This window comes from Pinus tabuliformis, chromosome 8, assembly GCF_031772625.1.
Source record: "Pinus tabuliformis cultivar Carrire ecotype Pingquan chromosome 8, CPIR1, whole genome shotgun sequence".
Classification (NCBI taxonomy): Eukaryota; Viridiplantae; Streptophyta; class Pinopsida; order Pinales; family Pinaceae; genus Pinus; species Pinus tabuliformis.
Window position 1 is genome coordinate 1,703,367,722 of NC_142294.1, and position 26,173 is coordinate 1,703,393,894.

The 26,173-nt window shown below is 37.4% G+C and overlaps 1 protein-coding gene across 9 annotated transcripts in view; it reads right to left on the reverse strand.

Annotated features, from left to right (window-relative positions):
• Window positions 1–5,162: 5,162 nt before the first annotated feature.
• LOC149242807 (rRNA biogenesis RRP36-like protein) overlaps window positions 5,163–26,173 on the reverse strand; it is an 80,145-nt gene continuing 59,134 nt past the window's right edge. For 8 of the 9 annotated variants that reach the window (XM_089374354.1, XM_089374358.1, XM_089374353.1 and 5 more), the window contains 3 exons: window positions 6,281–6,398; window positions 6,123–6,169; window positions 5,163–6,002 (listed from right to left, as the gene is read on the reverse strand). In XM_089374354.1, the coding sequence (XP_089230480.1) occupies window positions 5,901–6,002; window positions 6,123–6,169; window positions 6,281–6,398 (267 nt within the window). In that variant the 3' untranslated portion in view covers window positions 5,163–5,900. The remainder of the gene's footprint in view (window positions 6,003–6,122; window positions 6,170–6,280; window positions 6,399–26,173) is intronic. The other variant, XM_089374357.1, reaches the window with a different exon arrangement.

Genomic DNA, 26,173 nt, shown 5'->3' on the forward strand with positions numbered 1-26,173 from the left:
TAAGTTGCATGGACAGTATTCGATGTAGAATGAAGGTGTTCATGGACACAACCATAATTACTTTATCTGATGAATCCCATTCCTATCCGAAGGAAGCATCAATGCATCTACCTCATCAACAGCGAACATGATCAAGGTGAAGATCTCGTCTTCACACATCAAGTAAGTATCTTTTATTCGATAATCAAGTTTGGTTCATTGATTTCATCATTGCAAGAAGATCTATGGGTTAGATGGGTCATCAAAAGTTCTTGCAGTAGGATTGACAGAATCCTTATGAAGAAGTGAAGTCAGTACATCAAGAAGTCATGAGAACTCTTAAGGTTCTATGAAATAAGAAAGGAGACATAAGAAGGTTACATGAAATGCTAGAGGATATACTCTCTGAAAGGAAGTACAGAAGATGCTAAGGAATGAAGAAATATCTTCATGAGATCTCAGTTACGAGATCTGGGAAAAATGATGAGAAGATAATCATCATTGACATTGATAGTGATAAGCAAGGTAACAAATGACCATGAATAAGAAGGTTACCTCGATCAATAGTTTGTGGTCTCTATGTTGAATAGAGAAAGACAAAAGACTCAAATATGTGCAAAGGAAAGTACTATGGAAATGAAACTCATATCGTTGGAAGGGTGGAGGAAGCTAAAGAAAGATCAGAGAAAGAGGGAATAATAGATCTCCATTATGAATGAGATGGTGTCCCTCTCAAAAGGATCCTATCAGAAGTCCCTGCAGATATGATCATAGTAAGAAGATGCATCGTGGCATCATGGAAACAAGAGATCGTATGGAATCATGAAGAACATAGCTCTTGGGAATCTCGTTGTACATTAAAGGAAAAGGAAGAAGTCATCCAGGTCAAAGGAAACATTTGCCAGATGGGGATATATTAGACCCTGAAGGAACTCTGATAGAAATCTCAACCGAGGATCTCCTAGTGCGGGAAGGTAGCAAATGTCTCGTTAGGAATTCCAACTTTTGGAACTCATGAGATGATGGTTCAATGACATGAAATTGAAGCAGACCAAGGGATTGAAGATATTTTCAATCAAGGAAGTTGTTGAAAGATACCTGAAGGAGAAATGAGGTATGTATGATTGTATTTGTATTTGCATTTGATATTGTAATGTCATGATATGTGGTTGCAGATAAAATGGATCAAGCATGATCAAAAGTGAAAGGATCTCCTCCTTTGAAAGGATGCAGAAAGACACAAGTCTAACTAGATGAAATCAACAGAATATGTCCAACTCTAAGAGCTCCTAGGAATGAAAGATGTAAGGACGGAAGAGATCATGAAGTATGCAACCTTGATGAAGGCAATCAACATCCACAAGATCAAAAAGACTTGACCAAGAAATCTCCCAAAATAATGTGAAGACTCTGATGGAAGTCTGAAAAGATGAAGACCCTTAACAACATAAACTTACACTCTATGGCTTTAACTCTCAGAAAGATTAGATAATAAGGTAGAAAAGAAGGTAGAGGCTAGAATAGATTCATTTATATTAAATAAGTTACGAAGACCTTAGATTGAGTTACCCGCCCCCATGGAGATAGACGGTTACCATCCAATGACAAACCTTCGGTATCGTTGGGAGATGTGTCAACATGTATGCAGGATGTTGATACCCACATAAAAGATGTCACTGGAAAAGCCGACACCAAAAGTTAATATGTAATTTGTTTTTGGTGTTTGACCTCTTGGAAAAGTCTAGGTATGTGTGCAGGATCAAGGACAAGGGAACTGTCAAGGATGTCACAACTATGTACCTTGTGATCAAGAGCAATCACTATTGAAGGAAAGTGAAGACAAATGAGCTAATGAAGGAAGCCCCAGATGTAAAGCCAAGAATGATACTTTCCGGGAAAGAAGGAATGACATGATGGAGGAAAGTGATGGATGACTGAACCCTACATGTGAAGAAATTGATGACATCGAAGTCTTGAATCATCAGTCAACTAGAAGACCCTATAAAGCAATAATGATAGAGTCCCCGGGTAAGAGGGAGCTTTGGGAAGTTCCTATGAGCAAAGGAACTCGAGCAAGTTTCCGAGTAAATAGAAACTTGGAACTCGTCCCTAGTTAAGAGGGAGAGTTAGACATGACATGCTTGTCTTCAGTTTGGAAGAAAAAATAGAGGATTGTGTAATCATCTAGCATCCAACACTCTTTGAGAATGTGGAAGGGCATCCAAGACAAGAATGGGCAAGAGCATCGATAATCTTCAGCGTTGGGAACCCAAGATGAGAATAGTCCTAGTAGGGCATACTCGGAGAACAACCGGGTGGGTATGACCGTAAGAGAGACAATGATGATGTGTGTCTATCAGTCATTGGTCTCGCCAACATTGTGCTCTAATCTAAGAAAGAGAAGGAGTTCTTAATCAAGGCCTTGCTAAATGGAAACAATGTTTGTTGAAATGATGTTATTACAGATGGATTGCAAATCTGATTCTTCTTATGAGAAATTCTTCAAATTGAGAATGACCAAGTACCATTACGAATACCTCCCTAGTCAAGAGGAAGTGTTGAAGAAATTGTAACTAGGTTCAGTCTTCATAATGACATGATCTTTGTAAATTGATGTAATAAATTATTTTTGTAATCTTGCTACATGGGTTTCATGAGCAAGAAGTGTCATTACTTGAAAGACTTCTTCTTGATGTCTTTAGGATTTATTTATATGTAAAAGAGTCATGTCATATGTATAGAAACTCTTTATGAGTTTATGTAAATGTATTCAAGTCTACAAAGTTGTGAAAAAGCCCTCCAAAGACCAAGCATAATCCTTCAAGAAGTCTACAAGCGAAAACAAGGGAGAGGTCTTCATGTCGACTCCAGAAATAAATTAAACGCATAAATTAAAGTCAAGTCAACTTGAGCATAAGTCACGTCAGTTCATGGGATCATGTCGGCTCAAATATAGTGCACAAACCACTATGAATACCCTGTTGAGGTATCCGCAAATGAGAGACACATAACTCGCAAATGCCTCTGAAATTTCGCATAGGAGCAGAGTCACAGTGGGGCTTCACTGCACCTCATTTGCGTTTTAGGTGCAGTCATGATCCCGGGTGTATGGAGCAAGAAGAACTTATGAGGACGTAACAATCTGGGCTAGATATATTTTCGAATCCTCATGATGACAGTCACAACATTACAGTGAAAGTGTATACAGTCCCCTAAGCAGCCTTTGAATATATGTATATCGATGTTATAACCACTACGAATTATCTTGACAATTGTGCGCAGTCACCTATGGATAAGTCTTGGCATATGCATATAGATACTATATCAATTATGAACAGAGTCTCGGCATACCTGTGATCTGAAGATGATGCCCTCGAATGGATAGAGCAGATAAGGCAGCATGTGATCTGGGCCTTCACACATAATATTGTCTTTATGATGATATACATGTAGCAGCTTCGACAAGAATTATTGCAGTGGTTAGGGTTATATGAAGAAACCTATAGTATCTAAGCAGAATCATAAAATGAGCTTACACGATGGCAGAGATCCTCAGCATACCTATGAAAGGAGACACGTTGTCTCATTAGTTACCACAGCTCTCGGGCTTAGTATGACGCAGTCTTGATGTACTACAAGGAGCAGTAACTTGATCCTAGCATAACCATAATCATAGTAGCTATAGATCATGATTTTATGATCTCATTGTCTCGAAGTGCAGCAATGATCTTAGTACAGTGAGAGATGCATTAGCAAATGATTTCGGTGATACTGTTGTGAAGGCATTCATGTTGCAGCAATGGTGATTTTAATGCAGATATAGCAACTATGGTCTTGATGAAAGCAACGAGGATGATCTCAATTAAAAGTGCAGCAATAGTGCAACTTTGATGACATCAGTGTAAGCAGCAGTGATGATGATGATCTCAGCAATGGCAAGGAAGAGGGTTGATGTCTTGGTCTTGGAGAGGCAGATTGTGTCAAGGGTCATGGTCTTGGTATTTGTCAATGGAATCTCTGTAAGAAGAATTTATGCATGGGTTTTCCTCTCCAAGAGGCAGATGTTTTGGCCCAGCCAGAAAGCCAAACATTTGTGTTCTTCTCACTCTTTCTGTTTTGATAGCAATTTGATGAAGCTAACATACACATGCTAATAATGAAGTAAACATCAAACTAAGATAAAATTGTATAAACACTTCACAAATTGTTATCATGTAACGAAGAATCAAGTTAATTATGCATGCCCTAGATTCTTCAACAGATTGGACAATTATCAGGGATCAGTAGGATTTGATATTGACTTCGATGTATCATTTTTGTTTGACATCCACTACATCATGTATATCAGTGTTTTCTTCATATTTATGTGCCAATGTGTTTATTTCATGTTGTTGTTGCTTTATATGTTTAAAATTTTGAAAAAAAAATTAATATATTTTGCATTTTTAATGTTTGTCAATTTTTTGCCGATTTTCCAGTGTTGTCGAAATTTGTTTTTGGGACCCCTGCAATTTGTTTTCAGGACCCCTGCTATTTTTTTGTCGATGCCAACTTTTTCAACACTGATCCATACTAGAGTGCCCATAAACATTAAATGAAAGCACTTGAATACAAAAATGGTCAATGTACCTTAGAATAGATGACCCACCTTCATTGGATGAGCAAGCTAGATGAAATAAAGCGCTCACTAGGGCATGGATGAGATGTGTCTAAGGCTAAATTTTGTGGATCATGATAAGGATGCTGGCTAACATGCTGAAACAATAGGAAGAAAAAAAAATCACCTAGTGCCTACCCACATGGGTGTGTAATTATGCCATGGGTGTGTAATTATGCCCAAGGCTACCAACTATCGGACTTATGCATTCAATTGATTCCGATTTTGTGTTTGCATCTATCATATGAAATGGTTCCAAACATAGTAAGTACAGAAGGATCTGACCCACTTGTAGAAACATATATCCCCCCCTTTCAAGAAACCTGAGAATTCTTCTTTGCTGGTGATGCAGTCTGGAAATTTCCACTATGAGCAGAATCTCTAAGTTATCACCATTATCTGCCATATTGGCATCAGATTTATATCTGGTCTGGGGGCATAAAAAATTTCAAAGAATACTTAGTAAATAAGGATTGCCTTCTGGTTTTAAATTCAAACAGTAATAACATAACTCAAAGGCATAAAATATACCATAAAACTCATATGAATAAAATCCAAGAGTACTTCCTTATCTAAAGGAGATACAATATAAATGATATCCCAGTATTGGACTCAATTTCTTTGACAAATTTTCTGAAAACTTTAACGCAATAATTTCAAATGATTTGTCCTGCGATCCTGAAATCATCCCCATTACTTTTCTATCAAAGGAAAAAGTGATTTGTTTCTATTACATAGGCTAGTAATTGAAATTTTAAACCTCGAACATTGCTGCTAAAGTGTACAATGCATGCCAACCATAGATGTGCAAACCGAGTCTAATTTAAGTGGCGATATGCTATAACAAGAGTATTCTCACAAAGACTAGGAATTCCATCCCAAGAGTTCAGGAGATGCCAGATTCTTATCTCCTGTGCTAACAAATCTTTTACAAGCTTCTGAAAAACATTTGCACACTAAGAAAAATGGTACATATCCTGAAATTTCAGTTTTGATTCATTTAGAAGTTAGAACCCACATACATGCAGCCATTGACAACCAAGAAACAATTGCAAAAAATGCAACATTATCAGAAAACATCACATACAACAAAGCATAATACAAAATCAATGCATAATACAAAATCTTTTCTGTAATGATTTAAAGCATAATACAAAATCAATGCAGCATTTAACACCATTCTAAAATAAAATTTTAGAATCTATAAGAATTTTACCATGCATCCTCTAAATCCAAAACTGATGAGAAGGGGATCACATTAAAACTAATTTGTGTTCTCCGGCCTACGATATGGCACATAGCGATGGTCTTTGGCTGCATTTTTGCGTCTTCTCTTGGAGAGGAAAGCTTCAAGTTTGCCACTGGCCTGGAATACCAAACCTCAATAATTAAACAAAACCCCTTCATTTCACAACTGTCACTGATTAAAGGGAAAAATCCTAGTTCAATATCATTTTTGTTGGTTAATACAAACTCCATTACATACCTTAAGAGAATCATATTTTTCTGTAAGTTCCTGCTTCCGCAACTCAGCTGCAAGAAACACACTTTCCTCAGACAAAACAAAGATAAACTTTAAATTGTTCAAGTCTTGACAATCAAATAACCTCTAACAAATCCAAGAAGTCAGGTCCTTGGACTAACATTTTTTGAGGTAGAAAGGTCGTTTTCCTTTTTTCACTGCTTCCTTCTCCTTTTTCTTATGTTCAGACAATTTTGAAGAATGTTTCTTGCCATCCTGCACCTTTCGCAATTGATTATCCTGTGAAAAAATGATCAAAAGGTCATGGGTAGCCAAGAAGATGTGGGAACTTGACAATTGTTCTCAATAGAAAACACAAAACATCCTCAATCAAATGACTTGTTTGAACGTAGCAAATCATAGAAAAGCATGTCATACAACAAACAATGCAACCACACATAAAGAAACAATTTTTGGATGGATATGAACTTGCATGTCACTTTATGTATAAAGTTGAATATATAGAAACACCATTACTAGGAAACCAAGCTGACAATCCTGAAATTTACTATTTAACCATAACGTAAGTTCAAGTTGTAGCCATTAGGACACCTGTGCAGAGTGCCTCTACGAGTCTTCAGATAACCACTAGGCTACCAATTTGATGCTACAAGCTATAATATCTTACTATACCACTCTCAGTTACTGACCTTCACATGCATATGACAGTAAATTGCACGGAATAGAAAGGGCTCATGAGATCCATGATACGCTAGAATTCTCACAGTATTGGCTATGTATGCAAACTCTCTTAGGCCATTTTCTGAAATTCGGCCCCTCCCAAATGAGGAGAGGTCTCCTATTTATAGTCTTCAAAAGGGGGTCAAATGGGTGTCTCCAAGGGGCCCAGCGGAATTGAACAACAGGAGACCGACTTGAGCAATTTAGGAGGCATAATATAAATTCAAATTTCTATTTAGTATTTCTTCACATGATGAAAATACTGACCATGGCTACTATATTTCCAACAATTATAAATTATAATGATGTTTGAGCATGTAGGCTCAGGGTGGCTTGAGCTAAAGTGGTGACCCTTGGTGGCAAATTGACTCCACCAAGAACACTAAGTAGGAATTACCTCATGTGATTACAAGCCAAGAAGGGAGTCGAATTACCTCAGGAGGAGCTGAGCCTGAAGAGGAGCAAGTTTTCTGTCTTTCTTGTGTTTGTAGAAGGCCGAGTTGGCTCAGCAAGCAAGGCCAGGTATCTGTGGCAATTCTGTATCTTGTTTAAGGCTGTTTCAGGCTGCGTTAAGGAGAAAAGAGGGCCGGAAGTTCTGATCTGAGGGAGGGTTTCTGCTTTGCGTATTAAGGTGAGGACCGAGCCCTAGAAGGAGGCCCTAACAAGCCTCAGTTGGACTGCTATGTGAGGCCGCAAGATCTCAAGGACTGTGCTGGAGCTTCTATGGGAGGCCGAGACCTAGACGAGGCCTAGTTTGACCTCAAATTTGAGACAGGGACAGCGTCAACCCTCAAGCAGAGAAGTGAGGTCTAAAATTAGTGTAAATAGGCTTGTATGACGTGGAGAAGAGTGTTGAGGTGTAAGTGTGAAGGTCTGTCCAGCAAAGGTGTGATTGGGCAGCAGTTTGAGAGTCTAACATACAGTGATTTTATAGGGAACAAATCACTGTAAGCAGACCTAGTTTTGTAGCCTGTGTTCAGCCACTTTGGAGCAAGCAAAGAGGCTTTGTAAAGGCAGATTATTGAAGGCCCTATGTACAGTGATATTGGAGAGGCAAACCACTGTTGGAGGGTGTTGAGAAATCTAGGGGCAGCTAATGTTATGTGATTTCTCAAACTTTGATAATTGCTTGTGATATATTTTTACTTAGCTTGATTAGCTTATTTCACTTTATTATTATTAGTGTTCTTTATCATCAAACAGCTACCAAACAGTAACATCAATGAGACAACAGGACACAAGATATAGGCGATCAGCCAGGGCGAAAATGTCGAAAAGTGTAACTAGGTTCGGTCTTCATAATGACATATAATTATGATTTTATATAATGTGATGCAAAGAAGAAAAATAAATTTATTGTATTGCTTGCTTCATGGGTTTCATGAGCAAGAGATTTTATTTTTGAGTCAAGACTCCCATTGAGAGTCTTTAGGAATTATTTGTCATCTAGTCATAAAATGATAGTCATTGTCATGTAATGAAGTCATGTTACACTTCAAGTCGGCCTAACTACTTATGATCATGCCAGCCTAAAGGACATGAGATGAAGTGTATATATAGCCACACTCGGCCTCACTTAGAGGCAAGCAACTCGACAAGCATTTGATCAAGGAGAAGTGTGAAGTAGAGTCCAGGAATAGAAGTGTGAAGAAGGTATAGTGAAGAAGGATTCTTCTGGGTATTGCAAAGGAGAGATTCTTCTGGGGTCAGCGAAGGAAGATTCTTCTGGGGTCAGTGAAGGAAGGTTTCTTCTAGGGGCAGCAAAGGAAGGATTTTGTTAGGCTATTTGTTTTGGGTACAAAAGAAGAAGAACCAAAGGCATCAAGTGAAGATCGAAGAGAAGCAATATAGAGACTAGGGTTTCTGATCTAGAGACCGAGATTCTCTAGAGATAGCCGAGAAGAGCAGTGTGGAGACTAGAGACCGAGATTCTCTAGGGGAAGCCGAGAAGAAGCAGTGTGAAGGATAGAGACCGAGTTTCTCTAGAGGAAGCCAAGGAGAGCAGTTCGAGATCAAGAAGAAAGTTGAGAAAGGGAAGAGTCAGAGCATCAAAGCTAGTGACAAGGCTCATGGGAGGACACTAGAGTCAAGGGTCTTTATCATGGTCTTGGTACTCATCAATTGAAGATCTAGAAGAAGAATTTTTTTGGGTTTTCCTCTCAAGAGGTGAGCGATTTTGGCCCTTGCTGACAAGCCTACATATTGTGTCACTTGTCTTTTATTGTGCACATTGGTAATTGTCTTGATGAAAAGAACACAATAATAACATAACGAAGAAAAGACTATAAGCTAAGAAGTAAAAGTATATAACAAGCAATTATCAAGCAGAGAAATATTTTAACTCTTCATGCCCTAGATTTCTCAAGTTTCAACACAAAACCTCTCGAACTTGAGAGAAAAACCCACCATAATTCTTTCTCTTCTTATAGACCTTCAATTGACAAATTCCAAGACCTTTGACCCTTGACCAAGACCAAGTCAAACCTTGCTTCTAGCAACTTCTGCAAATCTGACTTCCAACAACGTCCTCTGCAATTTCAACCTCCCCAGCAGATTCTTCTACAACTTCTACCTGCCCAGCAGATACTTCAGCAACTTTGACTTGCCCTACAAATTCTTCTACAACTTCAACTTGCCCAGTAGATTCTTCTGCAGAAACCCCAACCCTTGCCCGTGTGAAAAATGTTGGCATATTCTTGCTCCTTTCTTCTTTGCTTGGGTTGATTCTCTCTCCTAGAGAATTCGACTTCCAAATAGCTTTGCTTGATGACCTAACTTTACTTCTGCAATTCGACTTCTTCTACTACAATAGGAGCCCTAATTTCTTTGCACATGTGGAGAGTATTAGCCCATAAACAATCCCAAAAACTTGACTTTCTCTTCCTCCTTCGTCCTCTTCTTCTTTGCACTCCTTTTCTTCCTTGTGATCAAACTTGAGTGTGTGAAGTGTGTTCTCCAAGTGAGGTCGAGGTCTCCTTTATATAGGCTTCTCATTGGGTCGAATTGCTCTTATTAGGCCAACTTGTCCATGAGTGTAGGCCAACTTGATCATGTGAATAGGTTGACTTGAATATTGCATCATGACGAGGTCTTGGAGGGTCTTTTGACTCAAATAAAATTTCTTTTACAATATGTAACATGCCCAAATGGGTCTTCAATACATGACAATGATTTTCTTGACTTGTAGACTCAATGACAAGCCCTAGAAGCTCACAATGGGAGCTTAACCTATAAAATAAATTTCCTTGAGCATGAAACCCATGCCTCAAGAACAAAAATAATAAATTATTTTTCTCATTACATCAAACACATAAGATCATGGTTACATATGTCATTATGAAGACCGAACCTAGTTACATATTTTAACACTCCCTCTTAACTGCGGAGGTATTCATAATACATACAAGTACTTGGACATTTTCAATCTGAAGAATTCTCATAAGAGTTGGATTGGTAACCCATATGTTTAGCATCATATCATCCAGCATTGTCACATACCAAGGCCTTGACTAACAACTCTATCTCTCCACAAGATCAGAGCACAATGTTGGTGAAACCAATGATTTATAGACACCATCATCATTGTCTCTCAAGGAACATACCCCACCCGAGTGTTCATAGGGTATGTCCTTCTAGGACTATTCTTATTTTGGATTTCCAGTCCTCAAAGAATATCAATCCTTTACAACTACTCTTATCTTGTATGCCCTACCACATCCTCAAAGAGTATCGGATGCCAGATGCTTACCCAATCCTCCATTCTTTCTTCCCAAAGTGAAGACAAGAATGATGTGTCTATCTCTCCCTCTCAACTAGGTAGGATATACCCATTCCTATGAAGGAATGTACCCATTACATAAAAGGAATGTACCCATTCCCATAAAAGGAATGCACCCAAGCTCCCTCTCAACCAGAGACTTGTCCAAGCTCCCTCTTAACTATGGACTTGCTTCCAAGTTCCTTCTTCTGAAGCGAAGATTATGGGACCCTCAGCTGCTTGTATAGCGCCTCTATTTGATGTCATGAATTTCTTCCTCTTCATCATGGAGCCTTCATCCTTTCTTTGTAGGGCATTGACCATCCATCACTTTCCTTCATGAATAACGTCAGTCATGTCATCCTTTTCTTCATCGGAAGTGATCTTTTAGTCCAAATTTGGCTTTCCTTCATAAAGCAACCTTTTCCACATCATGTTTCCTTTAGGATCTTCCATCCCACCACATGAGTACTAGTTGTATATGACATCCACAACTCTCTTTTGGTAGCCCTATATTATCCCATCCAAATATTGTTCAAAAATTCAAAAATAAAATCAAAATTACCTTTTGTGATGGCCCTTCATCATGACATTTGCTTGTAGCAACATCAACATCCTGCATACATATTGACACATCTCCAAGATATTCAATGTCATGAGTCTCCTTTGTTTCCATACTTTATCAAAATCTGTATACCTTTTCCATGGAAATGTCATGGTCAATTCTCCTAGTTATCGGATGTTGATTTCCTTTTCTACATGCTCATAGTTATTGAAAAGTGTAACTAGGTTTGGTCTTCATAATGACATGGGTAATTATGATTTCATGTAATTGATGTAAAGAAGAAAATAAAATTATTTTTTGAAATGCTTAATTCATGGGTTTCATGATCAAGGAATTTTATTTTTATAGTTAAGTCTCCCATTGTGAGTCTTTAGGGTTGATCATCAAGTCATAAAGTCTATTGAGTCAATGTCAAGTGTTGAAGTCCCATTTGGGTGTGTTACACAATGTAAAAGAGAATTTATTTGTCTTAAACCCTCCAAGACCTTGTCATAAACACTCCTTAAAGTCAACCTAAGGATGATTCTAGAAAAGGCATGTTGGCCTAGGCACTAGTTCAAGTCGGTTCATTCTTGATGGATAGATCACTATATATAGGGCAGCTCAGCCTCACTTTGGAGTAGAATTCGGTCAAGCAATCTAAAGCAAGAAAAGGGTGTGAAGATACAAGAGCCATCTCATCCAACGAAGAAAGAAGGAAAGAAAGTACCATCTGTGAAGGAAAGAAGTACCATCTGTTGCAGAAAAGGGTCGAAGGTATCAACGTTGTCCTAGAGATCGAATCAAGGAAAATAAGCAATTGCATCAAGCCAAGTTGAAGAAGAAAGTCTCCCCATCCAAGTGAAGTGGTAACAAGGTGCAATAGTTGGTCTACATTCATCACACATGTTGCAACTAGGGTTTCTGAAGAGGCCGAGGGTTGCAGGTTTGATCTAAGAAGTCAAGATCCGAAGGATAACCAAGAAGGAGGGAGAAGCAAGCAGTTTGACTATCATTGACTCTAGGAAGAAGAGGTTAAACTAAGAAGGTTTGTAACTTGGTCTTGGAGAGGTTGTGTTGTCAAGGGTCTTCGTCATGGTCTTGGTATTCATCAATTGAAGTCTCTATAAGAAGAAGAATTCGTTTGGGTTTTCCTCTCAAACTGGAGAGGTTTTGGCCCTAGTTGATCGCCCATATTCTATGTCTCTTGTCTCTTTATTGTTTATGCTTTGGTAGTTGTTTGATGAAGAAGAATACGATAATAATCTAACTTAAGAGAAGATCATAATCTAAAGAAGTAAAAAGCATTCACAAGTAGTTATCATTAAAAGAGAAATCAACTAATCTTCATGCCCTACATTTCTAAACAATAGTTGCATCTTTCACGATCTCTTCTTTCTTTCTTCACATATTGCTCCCCAGGAAAATTCTTTCATAGTTCCTTCATCTTTGTCAGCCACTTCATATTCCATATGAGGACATATTATTTTCATCTAGTCAATATGTGAGCCATGTTGTCATGCATCTTTCCAAAGGAGGAGATCCCTTTTCTTTGATCATGCTCATGCGATAGAACATTTACCCATGCAACCATATGACGAAATGACTTAATTAAATACATGCATACATACCTTTTTCCTTTTTTTGGTCACCTAGGCTTCCTTCGGCAGCTTCCTTTCCTTGATTGAGAGTACTTCAACCATCTTGACATGTTGCATTCCTTTGTCATCATATCGTCATTCTTCCAAACAATGAATCTCATACAAGGTGGAATTCTTAGTGAGGCACTTGCTTCTTCCAAGAGGTGAACCTTCAAATGAAGATTCCAATGGAGGATCTTGATTATCCTCATGCTGCAAATGCTTCTTCCTAATGATGTATGATGAGCTTTACACTAGATGACTTTCTTCTAACCACAAGTACTACTTATGCTTTCAATGAGGTTACTGACAGCTACTTTCTTCTAATGAAGGTTGTCATAGACTTCTACTTTAGTTATTTGTCAAGCTTTTCATGATGATATCATGAGCTCTTGCTTTAGTTGTATGTTCTTATGATGCGATCTCCTAAAATGATGCATCTAAAGTGTACCTAATGTTTCCTATCATGATATTTATACTTTACAAGAACTAAGAAGAACTTGGTGGAGAAGATTATCTCAATCATAGTAGGGATCTTTCACTTCCTCCTTCTTTGACTTCTTTTCAGCTTCTTCCACTTCTTCAATGATATGGGCTTCTTCCCTTCCTCTTTTGTTGTCTTTCTTGAGCTTTGGACAATCTCTCTTGTAGTGCCCATATTCATGATAGCCATGGCATTGTATTTTTGACATATTCTTCTTCTTATTCTAAGGACCAAACTTTCTGAACTTTCCTTTTCTCATAGCCATGGCAGCAAATGTTTGTCCTTGCTCGTTTGACACTATATCACTTTTTGCCTTCAGCCTCGTTTCTTCGATTTTGCACAATGACGAAAGTTTATTGAATCGGGTAGCTTCCTTCTTTCCATAGATTCTTGATGTAAAGTTGTCCCATCCCTCTGGTAGTGCATTGAGCACCATGGTGGCCATTTCCTTATTAGAAATTATTTCTCCAAAATCTTGCATTTGGTCTCTAATTTATGATAACCTCATAATGTATGAGGTTATTCCTTCTTCTTTTGATATCTTCATCTTGTAGAGTTCTCGTCTTAATGAGATCACTTCTCCCATAGTACTTACGGAGAACAATTCTACAAGTTTGTTGTATATTTCTTTTGATGCCTCCAACTTTTATACATAGGGTATGAGGGGATCTTTAATGGATTCTATGAGAAGCCTTTGAGCCCTTACTTCCCCTTTCATGTACTTTGCAAGAGCTTGAGCTTCTTCCTTTGGAGGTTTAGTGATTGAGCCCATATGTTCCACAACTTCATTTTCTAAGAGGATCAAATTTGTCCTCTTCTTCCATGCTATAGAGCTTGATGACCCAACCAACTTGTTGCTTTCCTTGCAAAAAGACAATTTGATAGATTTAGATGTGGACATGCAGATACCTACTTGTGAAGATACTCCTTGATGACAATATTTTCAACCTGTTGCCTTCTTGATCTTGATGATGATATTGATAGTGGAAGATGACTTCTTGATGGAGATGCCTTCTTTCAAAAAAGATCCTTGTCTCAAGGAGAGGGAGATCACCTTGAATCCTCGATGATGATAACAACGCCTTTCTTCTTGATTTTCTTTGATGGATAGGCTTCAATATGCTTCTGATTGTAATTCTTCGATAGGGTCTTCGAGGTCTCCTTCTCGATGTGATGGTTGAGTGAGGTTCCCAAGAATGCTTCAAGTGTAGAGTCCTTTGAACGAACTACATTTTTTGAGGTCTTCTTTAATAGCTTCCTTCTTCAAGATGATGATGTAATCCTTGTCCTTGTGATGCTTTTGAGATGAGAGATCCCTTTGGTTGATTGATTCTCTTGATGATCTTTCTATTGTTTCGACCCTTGAGTGTCCGTGTTTAAGCCACTCTTCCTTATCTTGTCACCTTAGCTCTAATACCATGTTGAGAAATCTAGGGGCAACTAATGTTATGTGATTTCTCGAACTTTGATGCTTGTGATATATTTTTACTTATCTTAATTAGCTTCTTCTTTCACTTGATTGTCATTAGTGTTCTTTATCATCAAACAACTACCAAACAGTAACATCAATGAGACAACAAGACACAACATATAGGTGATCAACCAGGGCCAAAACCTCTCCAACTTGAGAGGAAAACCCACTAGAATTATTTTTCTTCTTATAGACCTTCAATTGACAAATTCCAAGACCTTTGACCCTTGACAAAAACCCTCCAAGACCAAGTCAAACCTTGCTTCTAGCAACTTCTACAAATCTGACTTCCAATTCCCAGCAGATTCTTTTGCAACTTCGACCTGCTCAGCAGATCCTTCTGCAACTTCGACATGCCCAACGCATTCTTCTGCAACTTTGACTTGCCCAGCAGATTCTTTTGCAACTTTGACTTGCCCAGCAAATTCTTCTGCAACTTCGACTTGCCCAGTAGATTCTTTTGCAAAAACCCTAACCCTTGCACATGTGAGAAATGTTGGTGTATTCTTGCTCCTTTCTTCTTCGCTTGGGTGGATTCTCTCTCCTAGAGAATTTGGCTTCCAAATAGCTCTGCTTGATGACCTAACTTTACTTCTGCAACTCAGCTTCTTTTGCTGCAATAGGAGCCCTATATTCTTCGCATGTGTGGAGAGTATTAGCCCAAAAACAATCTCAAAAACTTAACTTTCTCTTCCTCCTCTGTCCTTTTCTTCTTCGCACTCTTTTTCTTCCTTGTGATCAAACTTGAGTGTGTGAAGTGTGTTCTCCAAGTGAGGTCAAGGTCTCCTTTATATATGCTTCTCATTGGGTCATGTTGACCACTACGTGTAGGAACATTTGTACTTCGTAGGAGCAGAACTTCAGATGACAATAAATCTTGACTTTGAACCTTTTTTACTACAACTTTATATTTTTCTGGTCCTGCAATCTACCATAAGACATCTTCACATATGTGGTAGCGTAATAACAAATTTTCGGTTGACCTTGACCTCCTTTTCTATATCTTCGATCCTTTCTTTAGACTTCCTTTTCGCAACCTTTTAGTTGCAGAGATATATTGTCAATAATGATCTTCTTCGAATGGCTCGAATAGATGGCTATATATAGACTTCTATTGGACGGTTGAGTCCCTTCATGAGGCCGACTTGATGTCTTCTTAAGGTCGACTTGGAGGATGAAGTATACATGACACTTTTGACCTTAATAAAATTCCTTTCTTGATTTTACAAAGCCCAAGAAGGATATAGAACAAGATAATGATGACAAAGACTCAAAACATAATCCTAGAAGCCTACAATGGAGGCTTGACCTACTGACCATTGACTCAAGCATGAAACCCATCCTTTAATTAGTCAATTTCCTTTAATAATATAAATTTATTTTTCTTTCTTTTGACCAATACAATTATGAAGACCGACACTAGTTACATTCCTCAACATAGGGAAGAGATATTGGAGCAGCATATTCTCTGCAAGTATAGGTGGCAAAGGACCTACTAGGTGTTCAAGGCAAGTGGACTAAAAGGGCTAGTGTAACTGCTTCTTCAGCAAGTCAAGTTTTTTCTTGTTCTTGGGTAGATGGAGAGTCATAAGTTGTTGACATCAAGCCCTAGTTATGCTTGTATCAAAGATAACTATAAGGGCCATGATCCCTGGTATGGGAACCCTATGTTTGTTGTATTAAAGTTGTAATACAGACAAGTTTTGGGTTGTACAAATTCTTGTGTACTTCATTGATTCACTGTTTTACGTTTTCCGTTGTGCAAAGTGCTTGGTGTTGTGGCATTTTATTGTGTTTGTGATCATGTTCTAGACATAGACCTGATTCTGAAGTTCCAAGGAAAAATCAACAATCTGAACTCTCTTTTCCTTTGCATCTCAGAATGGATGGAAATTTCATCAAATGGATGTGAAAAGTATTCTCTTGAATGGAGACCTGAAAGAAAATGCCTTCATGTCTCAACAAAAAGGTTTCGTTGTGAAGGGACAAGAATATTAATTATGCAAACTCATCAAATTCTTATATGGCCTAAAGCAAACACCACAAGCCTAGTATAAAAAGTTGACTGGGCATCTTCTAAATTTAAATTTCAAACACTTTAATCTTGATGATATAATTTTGTTTGTCAAGAAAATTGGAAAAATTGTTGTTTATCTTGTGGTATATGTAGATGATCTAGTGATAACTGGGAACAATGAAAACTATATTGCATCCAGAAAGAAAGAGTTGATAAAAGGATTTGTGATAACAGGTTTGGGACATCTTCACTACTACATGGGCATTAAAATGACCCAACATCCAAAGTATATATCCTCTCTTGAAAGAAGTACATTGGAGAACTATCGAACAAGTTTCGCATGGTTGAATGCAATCCTTTCTCCAATCCAATGGAACAAAATCTAAAGCTCACTTCGAAAGAATGGAATGAATTTGAGGATGCAACCAAATATAGATAGCTTGTAGGAAGTCTTATCTATCTCACCACTACTAGCCCAGATATTTCATTTGTTGTCAGAATTCTTTCTAGATTTATGCAAAATCCTTGTGAAGGACATTGGTTTTCCGCAAAAAGAGTTCTAAAGTACTTGAAAGGAATTCAAGACTTCGGACTCAAATATTCACAGGTGGATAGTTTCAATTTGATTGGATATTCTGGTTCAGACTTTGATCAAGACGAAGAAAATGGAGTGTCTACTTTAGGTTATCTTATGACTCTTTGATCATGAGCTATCTTCTGGAAGTTACACATACATAGTGCCAACGGATTCCACAATAGAGGTAGAATATGTCGCAGTTGCAAAAGCAACAAAGGAGATTGTGTGGCTCAAGAAAATTATTGAAGACTTAAAAGAGAAACAAGTGAACTATACTCCCCTTCTGATTGCAAATACTTCTGCAATCAAGTTGGCAAAGAAGCCCAAATTCCATGATCGAACCAAACATATCAACACAAAGTATCATTTGATTCGATATCATATAGAGTCCAAGACATTGTTCCGCAAATGAGCAATTTGCAAACATCTTCACCAAAGCACTTGCAAGAGAAAAGCTTGTAAAATTCAAAATGATGCTTGCACTCACTAACACTCCTTTGAATTAAGGGGGGGAATGTCAAACACCTAATCCTTGGGGATTTAGAGTATATTTTGTAAATATGTAAATAGGGGAAATATGAACAGCTAAGAAACCGGATTCATCCTCCCCCCTCGTGTCCTAAATCCCATGTCTCGAACACGATTCTCGAGGTACACGTGTCTGATTTGTGGCTCAAGCGTGTCCGAACACGTGGGATTCACGTGTTTGAATGTGTCCTGATTTCAGGGCACATGTCCCTCTAGAAAAGCATGTTGCGGGTCTTTTTAAGCCTGGTTTGGGCTGCTTTCTGTTAAAAATATGCAACTACAATCAAATTCCACTTTGAAGAACTCACCTGATGGAGATAATGATTGCATTGAATTCCTCTTTTCGAGAGGACCAAAATCAACCTAAAGATCACTCAAATCAGATAAGGGAAGGTGTATTTATGAATAAAAACCCACGTGCATATTTGATAAGGGCGACCCTAAAGCAAAGTGAACGCTCTTGGAAGGCTATAAATACAAGTGACCTCTATCTCATTTGGACACAATCATGAAACACTCTTCTATCTTGTTTTTCGGCTCACACGGGTCTGAGGTGTTGGAAAATGTAACTAGGTTCGGTCTTCATTAAATGTATTTGAGTCATCATGTAATGTGCTTGTCAAAAGAATAAAGAAAAGAATTTTTATTATTATTCATTATTATTATTATTATTATTATTATGACTTACTAAAGCATGGGTTTCACGCTTGGGTCATCTTGTTTTAGGTCAAAATTCCCATTGAGAAATTTTAGGATTTATTCAGAGTTCATAGAGTCATTGTACTTTTAAAGATACCCTTCTTGGGCTTTTGAGTCATGTAAAAAGGTTAAGTATTGAGTCAAATATGAATTATGTTGCCTCCACACTAAGTCGGCCTCATAGAGGGATATTCAACCTCACCAAAGGACTATAAATGAAGCAGTTCGAATTCCATTTGAAGCACACACTCAAAAAACAAGTTCGATATCTCTTGAAGCTGGGAAAAAGTGTGAAATAGAGGAAGGAAGGATAAAGTGATGCGAGTTTGGTCTCGGTGAAGAAAAGAAGGAAAATCAAAGTTTTGATCCATCTCTCTCTCTCTCTCTCTCTCATGCCCTGGTTAGGAAGATCAAAGTTCTCTAGTTGATGGTGTAGCCAATCGCTGCATGTTGTTGCTGCCATAGGTAGAAGTCGTTGGTGTTGGGTGTTGCTACCTCAAGAAGTTGTATTGGGCCAAGATCGAAGTTTCTAAGTGAGGATCGAAGTTTTCCAGTGAAGATCGAAGTCTTTAAGGCAAGGTCGAAGTTGTTAGGTCGAAGAAAGTGTTGCTATTGTCCTTGTTGTTGTCAGGTATAGAAGGATCATCCGCAAAGGAAGAAGAAGGTTGACTTGGTGTGGAGGAAAGTTTGTGTCAAGGTCTAGAGTCTTGGAATACCTCAGGAAACTATTGAAGGAAGAATCATTGACTGGGTTTTCCCCTAGAGAGGGATTTTGCCCTGGCTGTGAGCCTATATCTAGTGTCCATTGATTTATGTGCTATTGCTTTGTTAATTGCTTAATGAACTAGAAGAAAGAAGATATAAAGGACCCTAATAAGAAATCAGGAATATCACAAGTAATTATCAGGTATAAGAAAAATTTTCTGCCTTTCTGATTTTTTGACATGGTATCAAAGCTTTGGTGAAGAAAGAAGCTAAAGGCAGTCTCTAGCACTTGATCAAGGAATCATTCAAAAGGATTATTTCAAGTAAGAAGTCTATTATATTCAAGGAAGATGTCTACCACAATCAAGAGAGAGAATAAACTTGAAGGAACCTCAAACTACAGATCTTGGAAGAAGAGGATTGTCCTCATCCTTGAAAAGAACAAGGTACTAGACTTGGTGAAAGGAAAAGTAAAGAAGCCTACAGAAGACTCAAGTGATGCTGATAAAGCAAAGTTCAGAGATTTGGAATTAGTGGCCATGAATCTAATGGTAAAAGGAATAAAAGACAATCTTGTCCCATTCATCGCCAACATTGACCATGTTCGAGAAATGTATGAGGCCTTGAAAAAGTTATTCACTATTAAGAACATTGGTCAAGTAACAAGCCTAAAGAATGAACTAAGGACCACAAAGATGACTAAAGAAGATACAGTGGCCTCCTTCTTAGTGAAAATAGCAAGAACCAGAGATGATCTTTTGGCCATAGATGAAATTGTTCCAGACAAAGAACATGCGATCTCTGTTATACTAGGATTACCTCCTACGTGGGGTACATATGCTGCAAGACTCAACAGTTGGAAGGAAGCTTCCACCTTTGAAGAACTATGGACCACTTGCAGTCACGAAGAATTAAGAATTTCATTAGTTGCCAACCCTAAAGGAGTGTCAAATGGCTATGCTACTCAACACAGAGGAAACTTCAATAAAGGACCAAAGAGGAAGGTTGACATGTCCAAAAAGTAGAATGCTATCAATGTCATAAGAAGGGTCACTATAGGAGTAACTGTCCCGACAATCCAAGAAACAAGAAGAGAGAAAGAGATCAAACCAATGTTGCTAAACAAGAAGACCTAAAGAAAGCCAAACCTGAAGAATCTGATATAAGGGACTTACACTACTAAGTCCTTTGCTTCTAAGTCTTGAATATTCTATTATGTATTTTTGGTGTTTAGAATTTCTAGGTTTTAACATATTTTTGGAAAAGACATTTCTTTTGTTTTATAAGTTTATAGGTATCTCTCAAGCTTTGGAGGGAGCCCCCAACATCTCCGAAAGATAAGTATCTTATTTCCTTTCAATTTTTGTTTTCATGTACTTATTTAAGTTTTGATTATATGAAATACTAATCATTAGTCTCCCTCTATTGTCTTGATTAGGGAAACATCTGCTATATCATCAAGAAGCATGGAAGAAGGTCTCCCGAGACAAGGTTTGTCAAGAAACAAAGGTATGCCTCAAAACTACAAAAACATTGACTTCTTTATAATAAATGTTCATTCATTTGACAATCTATTACTAACATCATTATGTCTAGCTATATTGAATCTTAATGATTCTTGTTTCGGGTGGTTCATCACTTTATAAATCTAACCCCTCCTCATATTCTTAATTTATCTTATAAAACCCTAGACAGGTTCTCTGGAAACCCCTAACCTAAGGGTATGATGATGTTAATACTTGAAACCCTAAAATTGCTTAGGGTTATTGAGAAATGCTTTTTGAAGTTTTTGGTGATAATGTCATGTTTGAGATTTCAATATGATCATGAAAATCTAACTTGTTAGGGTTGAAATGATGTTGTCTGAAATCCCAAACCTTTGAAATTTTGATATAGTAGAATTTTCTTTGCTATGTTATGAAACCCTAGGTTTATATATGTATCCATGTAGTTGAAACCCTAGCTTCGTTTAGGTCGATATATGTCTATCATATTCATATTGCCTAACATATGATGTGCTTGTGATATGCTGATGAATTTCTAGATATATGTGTTCACCTAAGTGTTAATGGTCATGAGTCCTAAGGCTTGGAGACAAGCCCTAGTCAAAGATTGATGTTCTAGGATAATGCTTGGAAAAATCTAGAGTTTGCAGCTAAACCCTAGTAATAGTTAAATTCTCTAGTATGTGTGATATGACAATCTGAAATCTATGAATCTATATCGCGATTGTTGAAATAAGAAAATCTAGGGTCTGTAGCTAACCCTAGTAGATGCTCGTCGTATTATTGATTGAGCTATGATTAGTTGTTGAAAGATTATATATGAAATCTAGAGGAAGTCTAACATATGTATTCTAGAAGCTGCTTTACAAGCTTTGATGAAATAGTCAAGGGTTTATGACAAAGTCCCTAGCAAAATGTTGAAGTGTATGTATCTCTTGTTTGGATGTCTGATTTATATAAAGTTGAAATGCTTCTATGATTCTGATATAATTAACTTCATGCTTCCTTACTTTTGGTTGAACTTGCTATCTAAGTTGTGCAGGTACATAATCTTCAAGATGGTGAAGATGATCGAAAGAAAAAGTTGATATGATAAGTATGATGTGAATGGTAATGATAACTCTGATAAGAAGGATGGAAGCCACGAAAGATTCTCCGATGACGTAAAGAAGAAGTTGATCTCCCTAGGTTAAGAGGGAGCCCGGATAAGCTTGTTGATAAGCTTGTTGGAAACATTGAGGGGTGGGGGGGCGGGTGAATCAGTATTTCTTTTTAATTGTTCTTTTTATCACCAAAACATATATATATATGGAACACAGAAATATATAGCTGGAATTAATGCTTTTATTAACACAAACAGTAAATACATATATATATATATATATATATATATATATATATAACTGGTTGCAATCAATTGCCAAGCTCCAACTTGGACTTCAGTGACGCTCCAACCTCCAAAGCACCAACTCTACTTAGAAGCACCAACTCCCAAGGATTTCAATCCTTTTCAGTTCTAAGGCTCCAACCCGAACCTGGTATAAATTGTTTTGCTGCAGTTCTCTGCTCCCAAGCCTACTGAGCTTCTGCTTCACTCCTGTTCTCCTGCTTCTCCTGCCTCTGCCTGTACTTCGGCTTCCTCTCACTCTGATTATACATGCATACCTTTCTTTCCTTGTTTTTCCTGCTTTATGTATCCCTGATGCCTCTGACAGTTCGTTTCTGCTTTCCACTGCCTCTTTGGCTTCCTCCTTGGTCGTTGTAGTTTCCTCTGCCTCGCTTGATCCTTCGGCTTCCCTCCTTAGTCGTTGTGGCTTCCTCTGCGTCGTTTGAGTTCACTAACACTCCAAGGACACGTAAATTCATAAGAGAGGTCCAAAAATACACAAAGAAATCATGTTCCATGTTCAACTGTGACAGCGTTCCTTTTTTCAATAATCACAGACATACACAGGACTTTGTCATCTAACAGACATGCCACGTCCCAATCGCAATCGCAATCGGCTTTTGTTCAGGCCTATTAAACTATCAGAACCGTTATCATAAGCCTTGTGGCCTAAAAACACCGCGCAATACAATTATTTGAATTACACAGGAAATATATGAAAAATCAGCCGAAACACTAAAGGGTGAACTTCATAAAACATTACACCCGCATCTATTCCTGTATCGGGTCCGCTACATATATCGAAATCAGCAGTCGCAGCTTCCCGCTAGCCGATGGCAGATTCCCCTGTGGATGCAATATGTCATTAAAGCGAACTATAATGTTGCTTCGGGTCCGCAACATTCATCGCAATCAACGCTTGGGGGGAGTGGCAGCCCTTTGTATATTGCAACATGCGATTTCCGATAGGGCATATGATATTAAATCATATTGCAGTGTTTCAGCGGGTCCACATGCTTAGAGCCCGAAAATCTAAAATACACAAAGAACATGCTTCGGAGCACTTTTGGCGGACTTCACTGTTTATGCACTTGAACTTATATGTTCCGTCGGGTCCGCACATGTATGTCGTTGTCGGGGAGTTTGGGGTGATGGCACATAACCAAACCACCGATTATCATATCGCCGATATATACATACTTCTCCGCTCTGATAGTGTATTCCACTATAACTAAGTCTTCTGCCTCCGATAATGTAAGTGCATATATATATGAGTCTTCTGCCTCCGATAGTGTATTTGCATACACTATGAGTTTTCTGCTTCCGATAGTATATTTGCATACATATATGTTATATGCTCCCGATCGCTCCCGATAGTGAATTTTGTGGCCTATTGCTCCCGATAGTGTATTTTGTGGCCTATTGCTCCCGATAGTGTATTCTATGGCATCCATTGCTCCGATGGCTCTATTTGTTCCTCCGATGACTCTGTTTATTCCTCCGATAACTCTGTTTGCTCTCTGCTTCCTCCGATAGCTCTGTTTGCTTCGTTTGCTCTATTTGCTTTGTTTGCTCCTCTTACTCCACGAATATTGCCATATTGACATCAATGACAATCTATGTCAACAAAGCTTACCTTGTTGAGAAGCAACATCAGGAAAACCCCGAAGGTTTGTGTTTATTTATGAATATGTGAAGATATCTTATTAATTCGGGTTGTGTTTAAATCTCTTGAAGGTTTTGATAGCATGTTGGTTACATATCAATTTGATCAGGAGAGATTTGTCCTTGATCTGTTGGATCAAGGAGAGGCTTTGTGAGTGAAGCATTGCCTGGGAAGACATCTGGCTAACACTTTGTGATGATTATTGAATTGAGACTTCTGTGATCCATATCAAATTTTTGAAGAATTCTTAGGCGAAAATCACATGGCGAAATTTTTGTCAACGCGTTTCGAACCAACCAATGTGGTTCATCGTCAGGACAAGTTGAATGAGCAGATCTGGCCTATGCACTTTAAATAGACCAGGCAGAATATCCAATGACTCAGATTTCTTGATAAGGTAACAGCTAAAAAGACAACAGCTCGATTTGGCTTGATAACGGCTAGTTTGACCATGATACGGGGTATTATATTAATTTATATTATTTATTTATTTATTTGATTTATATAACATAAATTTTAGTTATTGAAAAAATTAATATATAGTAAGTAAATCATAAAATTAATTAATTACAAAAAAATTAATTTTAAATATATTAATAAACTTACATTAATTTAAATTTGTTAGAAATGTATACTAGAATAGGTAAAATTAAAATATTATAATGAGTAAATTATTAAAAATAAATAAATAATTTCAAATATATTAATTTTAAACTGTTAAATAAAAATATTAGATCGTTATAACGGCTAGTTTGACCATGATAAGGGCTAGTTTGATAAGGTGTATTTATTTATTTATTTATTTATTTATTTTATTTATTAATTTTTTTTTTATAAAATTCGGTTATTAATATAGAATAAATTAATAAATTATAATAAGTAAATCATAAAATACATTAATTTCAAATATATTAATATATTAATATATTAATATATTTAAATTAATTTAAAATTGTTTGAAATATATAATAGAATAAGTAATAATAATAATAATAATAACATAAATAAATAATTTCAAATATATTAACTAATAAGAATAAAATTAATTTTAAATTGTTAGATAAAAATATTAGTTAGTAAAAAATTAGAGAACACCAGGGCTGGAAATATAAAAATTAATTCAAGGTCTATTTAATGGTAAAAATAGTATTTTAAAATTAAGTTGAAAAAAATAAATAAATAAATAAATAATAATAATAAATTAACATATTAAAATTAAATAATAGTTTAAATTAATAATTAAAATAGATTTAAAATTAATTTTCTTAGATAAATTAAGTTCAAATTAATAGTTAAAAAAAAAATAATAATAATAATAATAAATAAATAAGTAAATAAAAATAAATTACCATATTAAAAATTAATTAATCGATGAAATAAGGGAGGAAAAGAAAGAAAACGACTAGGAGGAGAGGGCTGGGATCCAACAACTACTGATCTTCCAGCCATCCTCTCTATTGAGATTGTTCGGTCTTTTTTCAATCTCCAAGGCTTCCCTAAATTTCCGGTGATGGAATTGCGACACTCTAGCAATCACACTAGCCTCCTCGATGCAGACATGATGATTAGTTTTCTCCACATGCTCTGCTAAAGCGGAAGACTTAGTTCTCATATGCTTGAGGTCAGCTGCGTGCTCACTAATCCTTTGATTAATGGAGCGACCAGTCTCACCAATATAGGGGGTCCCACAAGAACAAGGAATAATATAAACCCCTTTCATGTCCTTAGGGTCGATGGGATCCTTTACAGATCTGAGGGATTTACGAATGGTGTTGAGAGGTCTAAAAGATGCGGGGACATTATGCTTCTTAAGAACCCTCGCAATCTTATCCGTGGTCCCCTGAACATACGGAAGATGGACACTAGGAATCCGCTCTTTAGGCCCTCTTTTGGTTAACGAATTCTTAGCTGCTTTGAGGAAAGCCTTTTGTCCCAAGTGTCTACTATAACCGTTTTCAACAAAGACATTAAGGAGGTGGGTTTTCTCCTCCTCGAAGCTCTTATCATCAGAGATCCTTAAGGCACGAGTTGCAAGGGTGTTGAGAACCCCCAACTTTGTGATGATGCCCAGGTCCCAAAGTAGGGAGGGTAACGTGGGTCGTAGAGCTCTGATCGTGGATACGCACCTAGGTCCCTGGGTTAATGGTTAGCAAGTAACCCTGATGGTACCTAGAGAGGCTGAAAGCTTGAGTCTATCTTAGTCCCACTTGGAAAGATTGCCCTGGTCAAGAATCTAGTCCATGGCATTGCGATGCCTAAATTGTTAAAAGACTAATGGATAGATTTCCCTGGTCAAGAATCTAGTCCATGGCATTGCGGCGCCTAAAGTTCTTCATGGTTCATATAGTTGACAT